The following is a 19,258-nucleotide window of genomic DNA, read 5'->3' on the forward strand; positions in this document are numbered from 1 at the left end:
CGGTTTTTATATGAGTGCTATATAGTGGAAACATACTATAAGTTTATTATTCAGCTATTCAGAAAAGCTGAATTTGGAAAAAAGTTTAAATTTGTTCCTATTTTTGTTAAAATTTAATGGTTACTTATGTTTAAAAGCCATATTACAAAACTGGACACTCTTGTCAGCCTCAGCATAGCCCTAAAACATGAAATGGGAACAAGTCTCTCTGTCACAGAGCAGAACTAAATTGAGAAAAGGCTGTGAAACCAGTGCCAGACATACTCCCGCCAGAGTTGGGATTTATATCTGTACAATTTGGAGTTGGCACTTTTCATCAGTGATTTATATATTAAAAAAAAAAAAAACAACAAACCCAAACCAAACTAAAAGACCCAACAAATTTTTGCCAGAACACAGATTTAAAGAGTAAATAGTTGACAGGTTACCAGTGCAGTTCTTCTGGAAGTTGGGATTCTCTAGCGGATGCCCTGGGATGCGGCACTGAAATCTGTGCTGCCAGAACTCCGGAAACCAGGGGTTGCGGGTGTTGGTGTCCAGGCGCAGCTTCAGATAGTAGTCATCAAATGACAGGACCTCTGGAGACTGCAGTTTGATGGTGATGCCTCCATTTGCTTCAGGTTCGTAACCTTCAATGACTTCGTCTCTGTCTGCCCAACCATCACTGAAAAGAGGCAAAAAACCACTTATTACGCAAAGACAGGAAGCTTGTTTTGAAAATGCAACCAGCCAAAGGCAGGCCAGCACCCTCAGAAGCAAGTGATTCAGGGGAAATCTAAATGTGTATCTAAAATTAAGGCAGAGAGGGAAAGAAGAAAGCACAGTGATGGAGACCTGTAATGACCAGTCTGACTGACTTCATACAGAGTCCTCATTAACTCATCTGGAATGATGAGGATTTATACTTTTCTCTCTGGAAAAGGTTTTTGGGCATAGCTTCTGGTGTGTTATCTTTATGACTGAAAAGATTTTGCCTTATTTAGGCTGTCCTGTAAAGGGTGGAAATGGAAAGAATTAATACTGATGGAAAGGAAATTATGGAATGAACCAGGATCCTGGGTGTTTTGCAGAAGAGATATCAGCATGCGTGGATCATACAGCTAGAAGAGTAATTCAGATCAAATATAAAGTGAGAAACACATTGTGTTGGAAGAGAATGGAATAAGAATACTCAATAAAGTTGACTAAAAAGAAAACCACATACTATTCACACACTGCATGGGATGTGTGCTAACATCCGCTTTATTTTTATTTTTATTTTTATTTTACAAACAATGCCTTTCTATTTTACTTCTCTTTCTACTCATGTAAGAGATACTTTTAAAAACCTAAAGATAAAACTCTTTCATTACAATATTATTTCATGGAAAGTCTATTTTAACAGGTTTGAACAAAGTCCATTGGGCTTAGCATCTGAATTTTAGGTTAGTACTTTTAACAAGAAGTCCATTGATTTAGTGTCATTCTCCAGTTCTTATTAGGGTCCCCTAAGAACAGTGCTATTACAGTCTAATTTAAGTGCAAATATAAGTTGGCTATTGCTTAATTTTAACATGCTAGACATGTCATGAGAGAAATAGATTATTCTGGCACTTCAGATCTAGCTCCATCCACTCAGAATCAAATCAGTGGCACTGCTGCAGTGAAAAGCAGACAGATAAAGCTGTTTTAGAGGCAAAGAGCTCAAGAAGAAAAATGTGACAGACCTCTAAGACAGAAGTCTCTGATTCACACAGAAGAGGCTTGCATCCTGAATTTCAGACAGAGTGAAAGACGACCCTTGTTAGGAGCCTCTTACACAGAAGAGCAGTGGGGTGCAGACCATAGCAGCTGAGGGCATTTAGGAGACACTCAGCATAGATGTGCCGGGGACTCCACATGGAAAACAGACAAGATTTGAAGTAGCAAGCTCTGTCTTGGAAGTAGCAAGTCCTAGTCAAAGAGGCGTAAAGTCACTATGTGCACATGTGAATCTTTGGTCTCCAGCCACCAGACTGAACGGCTGCATCGTTTAGCTGACAGTTATGTTAACTGTTGCATCTGTGCTGTAGGCACTAGAGGAAAACGGCAGGTCTCCATGGAAATCCTATGTACTGAATGTTTTCCATATGAGACTCACGACCCAAGCCTCTATTACACAAAGTTATTTAAGACATGGGACATCTGGCAGCCTACCTGGTGACCAACAGATCCCTTTCAACCTGGGCCCAGGGACTAACAAAGCTACACTTCAGGATTGCATTACATGGTACTTTTAAGCCAGGGTTTCTTCTTTGTTTTCACCTTTGCCAAGGTCTTGCAGAACTGCCCCAAATTTCTGAGCTTACAAATCATTGACCAATATCTTCATACAGCCAAGCAGCACGAGATACACGTGTATGCGTGTTGCATCTCACATGTGGTATGAGAGCAGAGAGCAGGGGTGGCACAGAGAGTAGGTCACAGGAGGGAAACAGAAATGGCTGAGGAATCCCACTGTGGAACAGGGGTGGGCATGATGTGGTATCCCAAAGTGACTCACTCCAGCAGACAGTACTGCTGGGTCACTTCTTCCCACAGCCATCAATGCAGGTTTACCCAGCTCCTGCCCTTGTACCAATATAGCCCAAATGATAACCACATAGCACAGCCTTGGCACGACAGCTGCACTTGAATTGCAACAGGAATGCACAGAATTCAAAAGCCACAATTTGTCCATCCCTGCTCCCTGCCCCGCTAGACTGCCTTGAGTTTTGGAGAGAGAAAAGAGCTACAGCTCTCTCTCTCTGCATCCCCCCCACTCGTCAGTAGTCCATATGCTAAGAGGAACTAGTGAAATGTTCTGTGCACCCTGACTGCCTCGTGATAGACCACGGTCTAGACAACCCTACGAAGCTAAAACCACGAGAATGAATTTTCTGGTTTTCACATAATTCAAGCCATAGACTCGCACCAGAGAAAAAGACATAATATTTATTTCTTCTTATGTGGGGAAAACCAAGCAAGAGGTCACTCTTACAGCACAAGTAATTGAGTCTTAATTGCAAGATTACTTCATTATTTGTCACAATGTTTATGGCTCACAAACTGCAGACTCAAACAGAAATATTAATGAGTCAAAAAATTAAGTAAATCAGGCCTTTTTTTGCAAGACTTTCTAGAAAGGAGCTAGTTTCTCTACTGCTTAGATTTCTACCAGCCAAATATTTGAGTGAATTATTTCCCTTCCTTTGTAAGCTTGGCTTGGAAAATTGCCACATTCGCTCTGAAAGCAAAGCACAGCAACTCTGCAAAGGCAAGAGAAAGTATATTTCAAGTTCTCTGAGAGCAGCTGATAGAAAAGTTCCCCTAAATTGGAACACAGGTTCTCACCTAATGTTTCTTTGTCCCTTTCTGGCATCAAATGTTTTTTGTTCTCTCTTCAACTTCTTCAAATTGTTAAATCTGTCTGATACATGAAATCCATTTTGTGTACAGAGAAATGTGAAGAAAAGGCACTAGAATCAGAGAAAAAGTTCGTATGTGTTGAAGTTCATATGGGAGCTTTGCTTTACTTTCTGTAAAGTCAAGGGAGCAAAAAGGAGTCCTCTGGTCTCTTGGGGGAGCCCAGCCATCCTGGCAGCTGCAGGCTGGCCATGCTGAAAGCTGCCCTAAAGGGGGCTGTGCAGCCCTCCGGAGCTGTGGGAGGATTATCAGAGACCTAAGATCTCGTTATAACCCCTGCCTATATTCCTTTTTACTGTTTATATAACAAAAAAAAAAAAAGAAAAGGAAGGGTTTGTCTGGGAGCTGTGCATCCTTACTGCCATATCAATAAATGGACAGTGTTTCGGAAGATGACGTTAAAAAAAAAAATCACATTTCTAATGCAGGGCAACAGCACAATACTGAAGTCCAGATGACAGTGTGCATGTCAGTAACAGAATCATAAGACCAATAGCTGATTAAATGGAAAAATGAAATCTCATTTAAAAAAGGAAGCGCATAATATTCTTTTGTTGTCAGAATTGAGTATTTTCCACCTACTTTCCTTCTTTTATCCTGCTGATCTGCAATAGCACCACACATTTCTTGCAAAACCCGCCTTTCTGTGTGCCTTTCCTGCAGATTTCAGGAGATGGCCCAAAATTATCACCCAAACTGCCCTCCCTGATGAGTGTCCATTGTTTTGTGTGACAATCTGGCCTTGAAACATGCCACGTATCTTGTGCAACAGTTGATCTGAAGCTCTGTGAGGGGGCTTAAAGTGTGAAGACAGCAACAGTGAGGGAGGGACAAGCGTGTGGGTGTCAAACCAGCAACCACTCTGTTCACTCTTAGGAGAGAAAGAACTGCTTTTGTCATGTTTCTGTGGGGTTTGTCACAATCAAAATGGTCACCGATATTCTCCAAGCTACTCTCAGTCCATGTCCCAGTCTGGTGGCTGACATTCATGATGTCAAATCCAAATTTCAGCATTCAGTCAATCACAAACAAAAATCAGGCAGAAGGAGAAAAAGTCCAGAGCTACCCTATCTAGCTTCAGAATTACTATTTCCCATTATCACAGATAAAGTTTGAAGAAAAAAAAAAAAAGCTATTTTTTTCTTAACCAGTTCACTATTCTGTTAATGTGTGACAATGGACATCTCTGAATTGTGGCTTAAGTATCTTAGCTTCCCTATGTTTCCTGAACTGCAGTCACATATATTCTTGTGGCTCGAAACACCAGGAGAAATGTAATGGGTTTCCAATTTCCTCTCTTCCAAACATGAACACTGTCAGCTGCTTTTCACAAGGGCTGATGAGACAAGCAGCAATCAGGCTTTCTATTTTCATTTTAGGACTTAACTCTTGAACTATCCAACAGCAGCTCTGCTCTGCTTCCCAGCACAGCACCCAGAGAATTAGTATTCCAGATGTTTTTTCCAAATATGTAAACAAACATGAAAAAGTAAACATGGTATTGTTTATGTGGACTACTTGCCCTGTGATTACTGTGGGAGGTGGCATCCTTTCACAAGTAAAATAAAAGAAACATGTTTGTCAGTCATGGTCACTGGCTGGAAATTTGGTCCCTGCACCCTTGTAAGGTTTGATCTGACCACACACTCCTCTGTGTGGAGGGCTGCATCATTGGCAGCATTGTCAACTCACTTTGCATTAGCTGAGGTAATGTTTTCTTAAGAAGTTTGCATTCATGATTAGAATTTTTTTTTCCTGCTGTATTGGCAAAGTCATGAAATGTAGAAAAGAAATTAAGATCAAAAAGCCCTTTATAGATTCTAAATGAATGATTTTTGCAATAATCCTTTTGCCTGTGCCAGGTATCCTTGTCATTCTAAAACTAAATAGATCAATCATATTAAAATAATTTCCATCTTTTTTTTCTTTTTTTGGACAGGTTCTGTTCCTGTGCTATTAGGTATTTTTTTTCCACTTTGAAAACAATGTTACATATAACTATACTTACGCAAATGGAAATATTCGTTCTGAACTTTCATCCTTCACAGAAGTTCCCTGCAGATATCTCACTCAAGTAGGGTAGCAGGGCACCAGGTGACCATAATTGTCACACAAAAGGATCAGAGTCTGTATTCTTGTCTTTCTTTCCTTTCCACAAAACTAAAGCCCATGTCAGTATGCCTTCCTCGTCATGTTGATATACATCCCCATGGAGCACATTTCTGAATGCTGCTTTACCATTGCTCTCAAGGCTGCCAGCTGGCCTGCTGTTATGTTAAATTTCTATTAGACTTATATATGAGGACAGCACCACTCAAAGAATTCAAAATTCAATAATGTGCTATGCCATTTTGTTATATATGTCAATACCTTTATTTTTAATGGCAATTATTATATGCTGGATTATATAAATAAAGGTCTGGACATTTTACTTGGAAAGCACTTTGTGCCAAACCATCTTCCTGTATGGTGCTCAGAGACTGCTTATTTAGAGGCTCAGGCACTGCTTATTTAGAAGCATTTCAAAATGTTACAAAACCCTAAATAGTGATAAGTGGGGTTTAAATATTTATAATTTGGTTCTGATAAATACCAGTGCTATGGATTTCCAGAGCTGGTCAGACCTGGAAGCCTGCAAATGTTGTTTTCTCTTTTTATACAAGTCTTCTCTGACAGCACCCCACTGGAATATCCAGCACGGATTCTCCTGCCTGCGAGCAGGAGTTGTACGACTGTGACGGCCTCCTGCCTGCTCTTCTGGCAGAACGGACGGAAACTCAGAGCTCACCATAAGGCCAACCCAGAAAATATCAGTGTGACAGGTGGAATAATTTCATAGGCAGCTCCACCAAAAAAAACGGTGTTGATACTCAAAATAAGCACATGTGGCAGAACCAGGCCTGCAATAATTCACAACAGTACTGTAGCTGGCTGCTCAGCCGCCCTCTTCTGGGACTACTCTTTTAAAAGAATTATTTCACCAGCCTGATGTACTGGAAAGAAAAAACACAGTTAGCTTGCTGTGAAGGAGGATGGACCTGTTCTCTGGCAACAAGGAGCTCTACCAAAGATATTCAGTGTCTGTGTAATACATGCCTCAAGCAGGAGATGCCAGGTAAAGAAAACTGAGACTGTCCAGTATCCACAAGTCAGCACATGGCAAAGTGACTTTCATCCTTAGACCTGTGCATTATCAGTCAATCCCAGTAGTCACCAGTGTCAGCTGCAAGGTGCCAATCATTATTGTTACTGAGCATTATTTCAAACATGAGAAACAAAAAGCCATTTTTACACTTACTCAGCTAATTCACCAGTACTACATGCTTGCATTGAAAGGTAGGAGAGCTTTGCCTAACCAAAAGCATAGCTTTACTTCTACATGTATGACAACTCCTGGCAATCTTGAGATTAGTCCCATGGCTACAGATAAGCCTGTATCTCACTGCTGGCAAGACCAGGCTGAAAGGATCTATACAGTCATGCTGTAACCTGAGACTTGCTGAGCACTGACCAACCTCCCTAAAACCAGAAGAATCAAATTCACTAGCTTTTCTCAGCTGAAAGAAAAAATAAGGGCCCAGTAGTTTTGCTCCTGCAGGCATAGATGGAGGTAGGCAGGAGTCATCACCTTTCCAAGCTGCCTGTCTTTTGCAGCAGGCATCACAAGGTACTCTGGGACTTGTACCTGTTCCATTTCCCCATAAAACTGTGCTGGGCTCAAACGTACCTTGAATTTCAGCCTGTAGATTTCTCCTAGTTGTTTCCTTTCATAGGTCTGTCTTAACAAAGCAGCTGAGAGCAGCATGGGAATATCAGCTCTGCACACTGGAAACAGGAAAAGAAAACCACAGAAGCTCCTTCGGCGGGGTGAGGGGGGGCAATGGAAAGTAAAAGGGAGAGAGAAGATTGCTGCCTTGACAATCTCCCACACACACAAGAGAAGGAACAAGAGAAGCATTTGGTGCCAGACACTGCAGTTGCTGATTTTAGGCTCATAAATCACACAGTGCTACTACACCACTGTGGGTTGTAATGCTGCCATTGACTAGATTGAAGAGCATGTCAACCCTGGCCAGGACTTGGGCTGGACATCACTAGAGAGCACCAGTGTGACTCAGGAAAAGACAGTATGATTTATCAGTTAACCCAGCTCCCTTTGAGACAGCTACACCTACCCATCATGTTTTCAACTCTAATGTCCTGCAGGAGGTGCCATTTTCTGAGATAAATTGGAAGATCAAGTTCAAAAATAATTCCCAAGGCCACTTTCTGCAAGCATTTTGTCATATTCCTTTGTAAATTTTCTGTTCTTGCCAGGTTCTCTTTCATAACTGCGCATATGCCATTTTTTGCTTCCCATCCGTGATACTGAAGGAACACAGTCACAGTAGCCCATTAGTTCTTACATTTTACACAAGCACAAACTGTTGCTGAGGGCTTCCAAATTTTATTTAGTGAATCAGTGGATTTTTTTGAATGAGTGACACTCCGTAAAGAACCTAAGTTGACAAATGATAGGTCATTATGTTTCAAATGATTATCATTCACTTCTGTGTGAATTTTCAGACTTTTTGCACTGTTCATTTAAAAAATGTAGATTATAACCTCATGGACCATGATGGATTGTATTTTGCAAATATGTATTTAGGAAGGTTTTAATTATCGTATGTGGTGCATATATTTGCATGCAATTTACATAATGCAATTTAACTGCCTATCATGCAGGCGTTATCTTGGGGAGTCTTTACTGTGAAGATTCTTGACACGTTTGGCATGTGTGGCTTTTTGTAAATGTAGTTGCCGCTTTTATGCAGGAAAGGTTTGCATTCTCAAGGGTGCACAATGGTGCATATCTTGGAAAATCAGCAACCATACATATATTCTCTAAGGCAATAGCTGATTTTTCAAAGGTTGTACACATGCTTTCACTCCAGAATGACAAGTCGATTGAATCCTTGCTCTGCATATTTGAAACTCACAACATGAGCCCTCATGAAAGCTCAGCATCTTTTCCAAAAGAAAGCACATGTGTAGGGGGACGAGGAGAGTATCCGATTTTAAACAAACTCTAACAAATAGGAAGCCTTAATCTTATCATTGTGCTTCATTTAAGGTGCTCCTGGGCTCCAATATGTGCAGCCAAATCCAAGATTTTTGACATCTTATTAATACACCCATATCTGAAAATAGAAAGGTTTATCTTTGCTTCTCTGTATGAGTTCCTGGGGATTTTTTTATCCTCTTGCTGCTTCTGTGCTGCAAATTATGTGCAGGAAGACTCAACTGAAGAATGAATATGGATAGTAAGAGGCAGTTCCTGCCATGGAGAACTCGACTGCAGTCCCTTTCCAGAGAGGAGAGTTAGAAAGAAATATTCTTATTAAGACTTCCATTTTGCCTGAAAGTCTTACTGAAGTCTTCTCTGTGCAACCATACAAAGGCATAAAGGGGAATTAAGTGCTTCCCATCTCTGCCCCAGCCAACAGCAAACTACTCAAGTCTTGGGGCTGTATCTGAAGGACTGGAAAGAGAGATACCATGTAGAGAGGAAACAGGCTGGAAATAGGTGGAAAGGTACAGGTATATATATATAGGAAAGAGAACAAGTAAATACATGGCCCTCTCTGCTCCATGCCACTCTAGCAGATCTTGCTGGATGCTTGGATGTGAATTTGTTGCACTTCCTGAAAGATTAATTCATAGATGTCTTCCTTAACAACAAGCAGAAAAAGGGACAGCACATTTCCTTTCTCCTCTCCTTGCTTTGTTTGTTGTGGTGCTGAGGAACAGGAAAATAGAGAAACATCTTAGAATCACATTTCCATCTCACACAGTGTTCTGAGCTCAAAAATACCTTGATTCAAGCCTTTAGATTTCTCCAAGATGTTGTCTTTCATAAGATAGTCCACAATTTTCCTTCAGAGGTTTATATTCTGCAATTTGCTCAAGCCATCTCTTACTACAACCATCTCCTATGATAACGCTTAAGAGAAATATACACAGAATTTTTGGGCCTTTTTTTCAAGGGAAATCATATTTCAAATATGTAGATCTAAAGAGGACGTCCTAAATCTTGCACCAGGTTGCTATTACTGGTTTGTATATGTCCTGTTTGCACACCTGTACAGGGTTTCTGGAATGCTATTTCCACACTCCTGATTGAAAACTGAACTTTTACACACATATTTATGTAGGAAATGCTTATTTTTTTTTTATAACCCTTCAATGAAACCATGTTTGCAGAGGAACTGGTAGCCATAGGTAAGAGCCCACTATCCATTCCATACCAAAGCATACTAACATGAGCTTCAAAACAGCAGATCGAATAAAATGGATAACAAAAGGTGAAATATGATTAAACTCATGTTTCATTAAACTCATGATAAAATCACAAATCCTGTGTAGCTATTAATCAAAGTTAACATATAGTAGAAGAATATTTCCATAAACAGCTGTTTCTGTTTCTACCAAAGCTATTTTAAATTTCAGCTATTTTAAATGTCCATATCTGCCATTCTTTCTTTTTCACTTTCTGTGTTAATCGAACATTCAGATTACTATGAATTTTTATGAATAAGATAATTTTCACTCAAATATATTTTTTTTTTCCATTTTAAATTATGTATTGATATGGAAAATATCTAATTCATACTATGTTAGTGAGTCACCCAAGCACCTAAACTTTTCCAGTGGGAGAATCGAGTAATACTTTAAGGCTTTCATAGAATAAATAAAGTAAAATCATTAGACTTCAGTAATCTACTAACACAGCATTGCATTGTGTCTTCAATGAACAGTTCATGAACCACTAGTAAACCAAGAAACTAATGAATAAACTGAACAATGAAATCACCTGAAAATTAAGCAATCTTTTGACAGTTACTGAACATTAAAATAGGTGTAATGCCTTGAATATTTTAATAATACACTTTCTTCAGGCAATACTATTATACTTGACCTAAAGAAACAAATATAGACCATTTTAAAAATACATAAAGGTATTATTGATATATTCTTCTGCACTTACTGCTGGCTTGAAGTCATAAATGTTTATCCATGTGGCTACACAGGTATGAAATAAAAAAATCTAAGCACAATCATTTGCCTGTCTAAACCAAACTTAGTTCAACATCATCCAGCTCAAAGAGCTGTCTTATGTCACAGCAGAAGTGCCCCTTCTGTTTTCAGCTTTTTTGAGTAATTTTTAAGATCTCTTAAATAGACAGGAAACAATGCTTTCTTAATGTTTCTGTTTCACAAATACAACTGCTATAATCACCACAAACATGTAACACGTATGAATACAGAAGAGATAATGACCCTTATGACAACAAACTGGACCAACTGCCATTTCCTGACAATCAAAAAGAAAAGGAAATTCAAAGCCATGGAGAAGCCGACAAGTCCCCTGTCCTGGTTTCAGCTGTAACAGTTATTTTTGTTCTTCCTATTAGCTGGTGCAGTGTTCTGTTTTCGCCTTCAGTCTGAGAACAATGCTGATAACACACCAATGTTTTAGTTGCTGCTGAGCAGTGCTTACTCCAATCAAAGACTTTTCAGTCTCTCATGCTCTGCCAGTGAGGAGAGGCACAAGAAGCCAGGAGGAAGCAGAGCCAGGACACATGACCCAAACTAGCCAAAGGGGTATTCCATACCACAGCACATCATGCCCAGTATATAAACTGGGGGGAGTCACCCGGAAGGCCCAGATTGCTGCTCGGGTCAGGCTGGGTATCAGTCGGTGAGTGGTAAGCAATGGTATTGTGCATCACTTGTGTTTATCGGGTTTTTTTCCCCTTCACTTTTTAGTTTTATATTCTCTCACCTTGTTATTTCCCTTATCATTATTAGTAGTAGTAGTTTTGTATTATACTTTCGTTATTGGACTGTTCTTATCTCAACTCGTGCGATTTATGTTCTTTCGATTCTCCTCCCCATCCTGCTGGGAGCTGGGGGGAAGCGGTGAGTGAGCAAGCAGCTATGTGGTTCTGAGTTACCAGCTGGACTTAAACCATGACACCCCAATGCTGTTATTTCCTTTTACTCTATGGGTGAATTGTATTATTTTCAATAAAAATACTGTTGTGGGACAAATGTAAGAACAGCAGTCTGAATCTTTGACTAGTTTGGATACAAGGACTGTTACTCACAAAAAAGGTAGAAAAGATGAAGAAAAATAATGGAGAACACAGAGCCAGATAAAGAACTCTATAGATTTTACTGTGACCATATTATGACCTGTGACCTGTAAGTGAAGGAAGATTGCACAGTTGCTACTACCTCCAGAGAAACCCAGGATGTGATTAAAAGCCAAACAAGTACAATGTTTTTCAGCTCCTTCCTACTGTCTTAGAATGGAAAATTGTTTGAGTTTTCTAGGGTGCCTTTTACCTTCTACAGATGGCCACCTGTGCTTAGTCCTCTACCTTCCTCTGTACTTGACTCCTGGTGCATTAAATCTCTATATATTTCCCACCCCACTGAGAACTGAAGCATGGAAAGGCTTAATGTACCCAGGTAAAAGGAGTAGACGCAGAAGACAGTCTTAAAGCAGCCTGAGCCTTGAGGAACCAGCTATTCTGCATGGAGCAAATGACTTATCCTTAGTGAATACCATGAGATTGATTCTGAATCCTCTAACTGCGGTCTGGTAGCACTTACTTATTTGAGGGATACGAGAGGATAGATGAGATTGCTCAGCATTAGTAAATATTGGTCACTTAGAGAAAGAAAAGAATATGAGGATAATATCAAGGTCACTTTCATCATGGGACATCACCTTCTCAGAAGGTCCATGGCAGGCAGACAGCACAACTGTTGGGAAAGAATGTGGATGAGAAGATATTTTGAGAGGTTTTTAAGCAAGAAGAGTGTATTAATATATAAATACAGATATATAAATATATTGGTGACACCATAATTTTCCAAGTGACACCGTAACTAATGGAGAAGGGGGAGAAGGGAGGGAAAGTCATAAATTATTATAGGACAGTCAATGCTATTTGAAATATAAATAGTTTACAATCTATCCAATGCATACTAATCCTGTTTCCAGTTGCAGAAAGGAAAAATACGTAACCCAATGCCCCATTTAACAACATACAGGAAACAGTGCTCATGGAAAGAACAGCAAGAAACCCATTTTTTATTTTTTTTTTTACAATATCTTTATGAAATGCAGCATTGTGTTTTTACTTAAAATAGAGTAACAGCTCTTCACCAAATTAATCTTTATTTAAAATCAGACCCTGTTTACTAATTAATTAGAGTTATGTATTTTTAAAATTTGTGCAGTGAACTTCACTCTGCAGTTGTTAATTGGGGGATGAAGGAGGAGGTAGGATAGCCATGCAGATATGAAATCAATGTAGTAATCACAGAGGTAAGCCAAAGGGGAATATGCATGAACAGGAATGAACTCTGCCAATTTTCATCCTGTGACACTAACCATCTAAGTCTCCCATGCTGTGGTAGAGGGTCACTTACTGTGTCCTGTACAGTGACTCCCACTACGGCCAAGTAACCCCTTGTCACCCTGCCCTTTTCTCTTTCCCATCTGCTTGTCTGTTATCTTCCCAGTTACTCTTCCGTTCCACACTGCATGACTTCCACCCTTTCATACAGTCTAGCTAATGGGACTTCATTTGATGAAAGACTCTAGATATTGACATGATTTAAAAGATAGAGAAACATAAAACTCCTTGTATGAAGAAAAGGACTTTTTTATCAGCTACTATTTTTTGTATGAGAGACAGTATCTCCATATGCACAGCCAGTGATTGCACGCATTTTAAACCCTAGTGAAACGCAAGGAAGAAGGATGCCATCCGACGTTAAAAAGAATTAGCTGTGAAAGACTAGTATTGTATTAATGGGAACTACATCATTTGGGGACGGGAAGAACAGAACTGTCCCTGAAAGACAGACCCTGTACAAAGAATGAGATCACTACAGCAATGTTATTTATTCCCTCTGCTGCATTAGCACCAAGTTTATCTGTGCTACAAGACATATGAAATCAAATACAATATAAATGCCTGATTGTGTTCTGAATAATATTTTTTAAAAAGTAAATGCTTGAAAGATTTGGGCTTGTTCAACCTGGAGAAGAGAAAGCTCTAGGAAGACCTTAGAGCAGCCTTCCAGTACCTAATGGGGACTTACAAGCAAGCTGGAGAGGGACTTTTTACAAGAGCATGTAGTGACGGGACACGGGCTAATGGCTTTAAACTCAAAGCAGGTAGATTTAGCTTATATGTTGGGAAAAAGTTCTTCCCTAGGAGGGTGATGAGGCACTGAAACAGGTTGACCAGAGAAGCTGTGGACACCCCATTCCTGGAAGTGTTCAAGGCCAGGTTGGATGGGGCTTTGAGCAACTGGTCTAGTGGAAGATGTCCATACCCATGGCAGGGGGTTGGAACTGGATGAGCTTTAAGGTCCCTTCCAACCACTCTATGATTCTATGAAATATGTCTGTTTAACAAAATTAGAACTTGATCCAATATTGGTCAAGGAGATGCCTGAACTGCCTTAAGTAAAAGCACTAGAATATCATAAAACTTTCACCTGGAACACAGTTATGACTTGGAAACTATATTTTTGCACAGGGAATAGAAGGGAAACTGTGACTATGTCATGATGATGGAACTAAAATATCACTCCCAAAAAAGACAGCCTTCTGTCATATTATAGTCACGTATACATATTATATACATGTGCCACGTAAGTCTGCCAGCCAAGAAAGCAGGAAAGAAAGAAAAGATTTGGGGTAGGGATGAGAAAGTAACACAATTAGACGACAATGAAAGTAATATTGGCTGGCTCAGTTTTTATTACTGTGGTGGGGAAGTCCCTACCTCAGGACTCAAAATCCACAGGCATCAATGAATTCCAGCTTAGGACTATCTTTTCCAACATCCAAAGAGAGGAGATGCATGCCTTTGTTATGTGCTGGTCTAATCAATGGCTAGAAATAGCAAGGATTATTTTTCAGGGAAGGTTTGACAGAGAAGCACCTGATGGGAATTGGTTTAATAAGATAACCTTTCAAAGTGGGATATTGAGGAAATCCTTAGAGAAGCACATACCAGTGTTAATTTGACAGCCTTCTCTGTAGAAATCTTTCTTCTCTTAAAAGAAAATAAAAATAAAAGTAATGAGGCTCAGTAAGGACAGATTCGTTTTGCTCTTTTTTTTTTTTTTTTTTAAATGAAATCCCAGACCCTAATTAACCAGGCCTGGGTTTTTTTGTTGGATCAAAATGTAAGCTCATTTAAAGCCAATGAGCCCATTCAACAAAAACGGAAACTGATACTGCTGTTCCTTTCTTCTCTCTGACACCACCTTTACCAGGTACCAGCTCATCAGTGTAAACCCACCAATATTAGCCCACTCTGGTCATTAGCTGCTTTGCAAAGAAATTTCTAATTCCTTGTTTATTAAAAGCAGAAACAAAATCAGGAAAAATCACTCATTTTTACTGCCTCAGAAATTGAGGTGAGGAAAGCTACCTATCCATACAACAGTAACTGCTTCTGTGTCTAAGCTAATGCATAGTACAAAAAGACATAATACTTCATCCTCAGAAATGTTGCAGTGTTGAAGTGTTTATTGTTGGCTCTTCACATCTTATTCAAGTAGATCTTCCCTGTGATTTTTACATTACCAATAACCCAAATATTTGATGAGCACAGACTATAAAATTTCAAGACATGTTTACAATTAAGAGATATACAATATATGATATTTTCAGAGACTTTTTAGAGTCTTCATGGCTTATGTATGTCATTCTTTGAAGCTCTCTTTGAAATTATAAGAGTTACATAATTCTTTCTATTAAACGAAAATGAAAATTCTTATACTGATGCATGCCTTCAGGAACTAGAACTGAATAAAAGTACAAAATAACCCATAAATCCCTCCAAAAGAGGCCACTCTGCTCCTCCCTCCGAGGACAGAGAAGCATACTTAATAAGCTAAGCACAGGCACAGCACTAGGGCTAGGAGAAACAACAGTGTTTCATTCCAGTTCGCTCAATTTAATTTCCTATAAAATCTATTCAGAAATAACAGAAAATGTTCATGCAAGATATACTTGCTGCTCTGTACTTCACTGACAACATAAGGTCATTCAAAATCTATCTTAGTTTTGCATCTTCATAGTACAAAGTGACTTGAATGCTTAGACTGCTCCTACAGACTCATCACAGTTTTGCAGCCCAGAAAGACAGGACACCAGGTTCTACTTAGTGTGTGTTATTAAAACCCTAAACATGCAACTTTTTAATGGCAATTCCTTTGGGGCATGCATCTGAAACAGGCACTACTGTCCCAGGATTACAGAAAGACAACAGCCTCTAACACCCCAAGAATGTCTGTGATAAAGAGTAACCTTATTTATTTTCCCAAGTTGAAAACAAAAAAAAAAAATTTTTTCTTGGTTCAAAAGAAAAGTCTTTGGAACCAGGAGTGCATCTGAGATCCAACATCTTAAAATTATGGAGAAAAATAAAAGGAGGTGGAAATACTTTAGTGATTGGTTTTACTCTTCAAAATACTGGAACTCACTATTGTTTATGCTGAAAAATTGCTGTTAATTTCGAACTTCACATTTACGTAGAAATACACCCATCTTTCTCCTCATTTCCCCCTCTTTACATGGACTTGTCAGAATCTTATACTCCCCTTAATGACATCCCTCAGTATATTTTTATACTGTAATTTATTTACATGCAAAACAAATTTGAATCTTTCTTCTTGCTGCCTTGCAGTTTACATCCTTAACATTATTTGTCTATTTGTTCATTTGTGCATTTCTTTCTCCTATACCAGCAGCTCTATTTACGATGTCCTTCAATAATTTCTAGATGCCTGCGCGTCTCATCTTCATTTCTCTTGGGACAGATTTAAACAGCAGCTAGTTTAGTCATTTTACACTCATTATTTTCTATCTTTATTCATGAGTTTACTCCCTTCCTGCTATTTATTTTTTCTCATTGTAATTGTATAAGCCTCTTCGTTTTCTCTTAACACACCAGCTCTCTCCTTCTATATGTGTTGTAATTTCCTTTCTTTGCACATTGTTCTTGTTTGGCTTACTGTCATATCCTTCCACTTGGCAGAAAACAAGAATGCTCAAATAGCCAGGCTGAACAACACATACTTTTCATCATGCACAGCACCTTATTGATATGCATTTCTTATATACATTTTGAAATAATTGCTCTTGTAATTTATACTGCAAGTTCCTAGGAGATTAAAAAAAAACAAAACCAAAACTTCTCTTTGGAATTTCAGTATTTAATTTGAAATAATGCAAATCAGAACTAGTGTTTCTAATACATATTTGATTAATCTTCAGGCATATATATATTACTTAGTACTTGAGGGGATGGGAATCCTGAACATACAGTAATTGTAGGAGCATTGCATGCTTTAAGTAAATAAGTTTGTAAATACCTCCTTGGCTTTGAGAGGAAATAGCAATTTTTTTATTGCTATCTCTGCATATGGTTTTTTATATGTTTGAATCTATGAATTCATATTTATTAAAAAAGAAAAGTGGTTACCTACTTACTGTAGTAATTTCTTTCAGAACAGCCCCTATGCTCCCCAGCTACACAGAGATCTCACTGATCAGCTCAGCTCAGCTCAGCTCCTGTTAGCTCACCCAGCACCTGCCTTGGACTTGGCAGGAAAAGTCCAATGAGTGCCAGTACACATACTTCCATGCCTCCCCTCTGTTCAAATGGATTTGCTCTTGGATGGGAGATGGAAAGAGGAGCTACTGGACATTACTTGCAGCAGGGTATCTCCAATACACAACATGCCCCAACCGAAGCTGCAGATTTTAATATCCTGCTCAGTTCTCATCCTTGTCAACTTGAAATATACACGAAATTGTTACCATGCATGCAGAGTGGTCTGGGTTCTTGAAATTGAAAAGAGAAAAACTGAGATGATAAAATCACAGCAAGACATCAGAATATGGAAGTATATGTAATCTTAAAAAGCCAAGGGAAGAATACAGGCCAGTGTTACTTGTGGCATCATGAAAAATACCAGGCAGGTGTAAAAAAAGGGAGGAAAGCTGTACTGGGCAGTGTCAGGATGATTAAATGTCAAAAAACCACCCAGTCTTCAGAACAGATCAGTGATAAAAATACCACCTCACGAAGGTTGAAAATAGCAGAATAACCTTACAGGAATAAGTGTCCCACTTTTCTGAATGTGACCTGTAGGATGAATTACAAAATCTTAGCACAGGAATCTGAATATTAGAAAGACAGCATGTAGCTGTGAGTATGTACTGGACTAAGGATCTTAAAATACATGACTGAGGAAAGTCACAGAATAAGTCCTAATCCATTTAATAAGCTTTAGATGGGAAAGGACAGCAGCAACAGGTAGAACATCTATAATGTGATGCTATATTTAAAGGTAGATGACATATACATAGCAAATAAGAGATAGTATCTGTCTGCCAGCATTTTTGTTCTGTTTTGACATAGAATTCAAAGACAGTTTGGCCCACTTAAAAAGATCCAATAAAGGTTGTACCTGCATATAAAAGGGGACAGATAAAAAAAAAAAAACAAACCAAAAATAAGAAAAGCCTGGTAGTGTATTAAAACCATTTTTTTTCATTTCATGAATTCGTAGTTAGAGTCATTCCATAGCTGTTGTTCAAGACCTTTCACAGATGTTTATATTTCTTCTACTCCTGTTTTTTTATTCTCCTCTAGAGTAAGCCAACCTAGTCAGCTTAATACTCAGCCCCATTCCCTCCTTCAGATGAATCTTCCAAAGCCTATGGAGTTTGTACCTGAAAGATCTTGCCTAATCCACTCCTGCTGCTTTTCACTGTCTCAGAGGTGTCTATGTTCCTATCATAAAACCAAAACAGTTTCCTGGAGGTTGGCAGGAGTTTGAAAAGACTCACCAAATTCCTAAGTATTGCATTAAGGAAGCAAAGCCTCACACTTTCAACCTGAAGACCACAGATTATAACCAACTGATGACTAAATCTGGAATTAAGGAATTTCAACTATAGTTATATTATGTCTTCTCAGCAGAAATTCTAGGGGAAGGAAGATGAAACACATCCTCTGAGAGGAGAGAAAATGACTATGTGTAATGATCTACTGTGCCCTGCCCAGACCTAAGAAGCGTTTACATTAGGTTATGCAGTACTGCATATGTATGTACTCGATCTGAAATGTGAAATTAAATAGAAAGCATGCTTGGGAAGAAAGGCTTCCTGACAAACATTAAAACAGTCTGGAGTAAGTACTGAATGTGTGCATGTTACCATTTATATATGCTGAGCTAAATGAATTTAAAACAGATAGAGCACCCACACAATTTTTTTCCAAGATGCTGGGGCACCATATGATTATTCATTTATTCTTCTTTATTAAATGGAACTGAATTCCCAGAAAGCAAATGTGTGAGATCTTGCTAGAGACAGCTTTAATGTTCCTTCCACTTCCTCCCTTCATTTATTCCAGGATACACTCTCACACTAGACTCTTTTCTGAAAAGTTGTAGTAACCACTTTGCTGAGTGGTGAAGGGAATCACTATGAGTTTCAAGACTGCATTAATTTATAGTCAAGGATAAAGCCTAGTCTGACAGCTCCAAGGACCAAGCAGAGCATAGCTGATATACGTAGCAGTTCAGTAAAATTTCTGGTACCTATATGATAAAAAAAACCCCCAACTACTGTGAAAAATAAAAACAGCTGATTTGAAGGTTCAGTTATACAAGTATTTCTTTGGATTGAAGTTTTCCATAATGTAGAATATAATATAAAAAATAGTGTAGAACTTGTTTT

At 38.8% G+C, this 19,258-nt stretch overlaps 1 protein-coding gene across 5 annotated transcripts in view; it reads right to left on the reverse strand.

Annotated features, from left to right (window-relative positions):
• Positions 1–19,258, reverse strand: part of GRM1 (glutamate metabotropic receptor 1) — a 172,685-nt gene that overhangs the window by 64,599 nt on the left and 88,828 nt on the right. For all 5 annotated transcript variants that reach the window (XM_030499794.1, XM_030499797.1, XM_030499793.1 and 2 more), the window contains exon 4: positions 429–664. In XM_030499794.1, the coding sequence (XP_030355654.1) occupies positions 429–664 (236 nt within the window). The remainder of the gene's footprint in view (positions 1–428; positions 665–19,258) is intronic.

The sequence above is a fragment of the Strigops habroptila genome, chromosome 10, assembly GCF_004027225.2.
Source record: "Strigops habroptila isolate Jane chromosome 10, bStrHab1.2.pri, whole genome shotgun sequence".
NCBI classification, from domain to species: Eukaryota; Metazoa; Chordata; class Aves; order Psittaciformes; family Psittacidae; genus Strigops; species Strigops habroptila.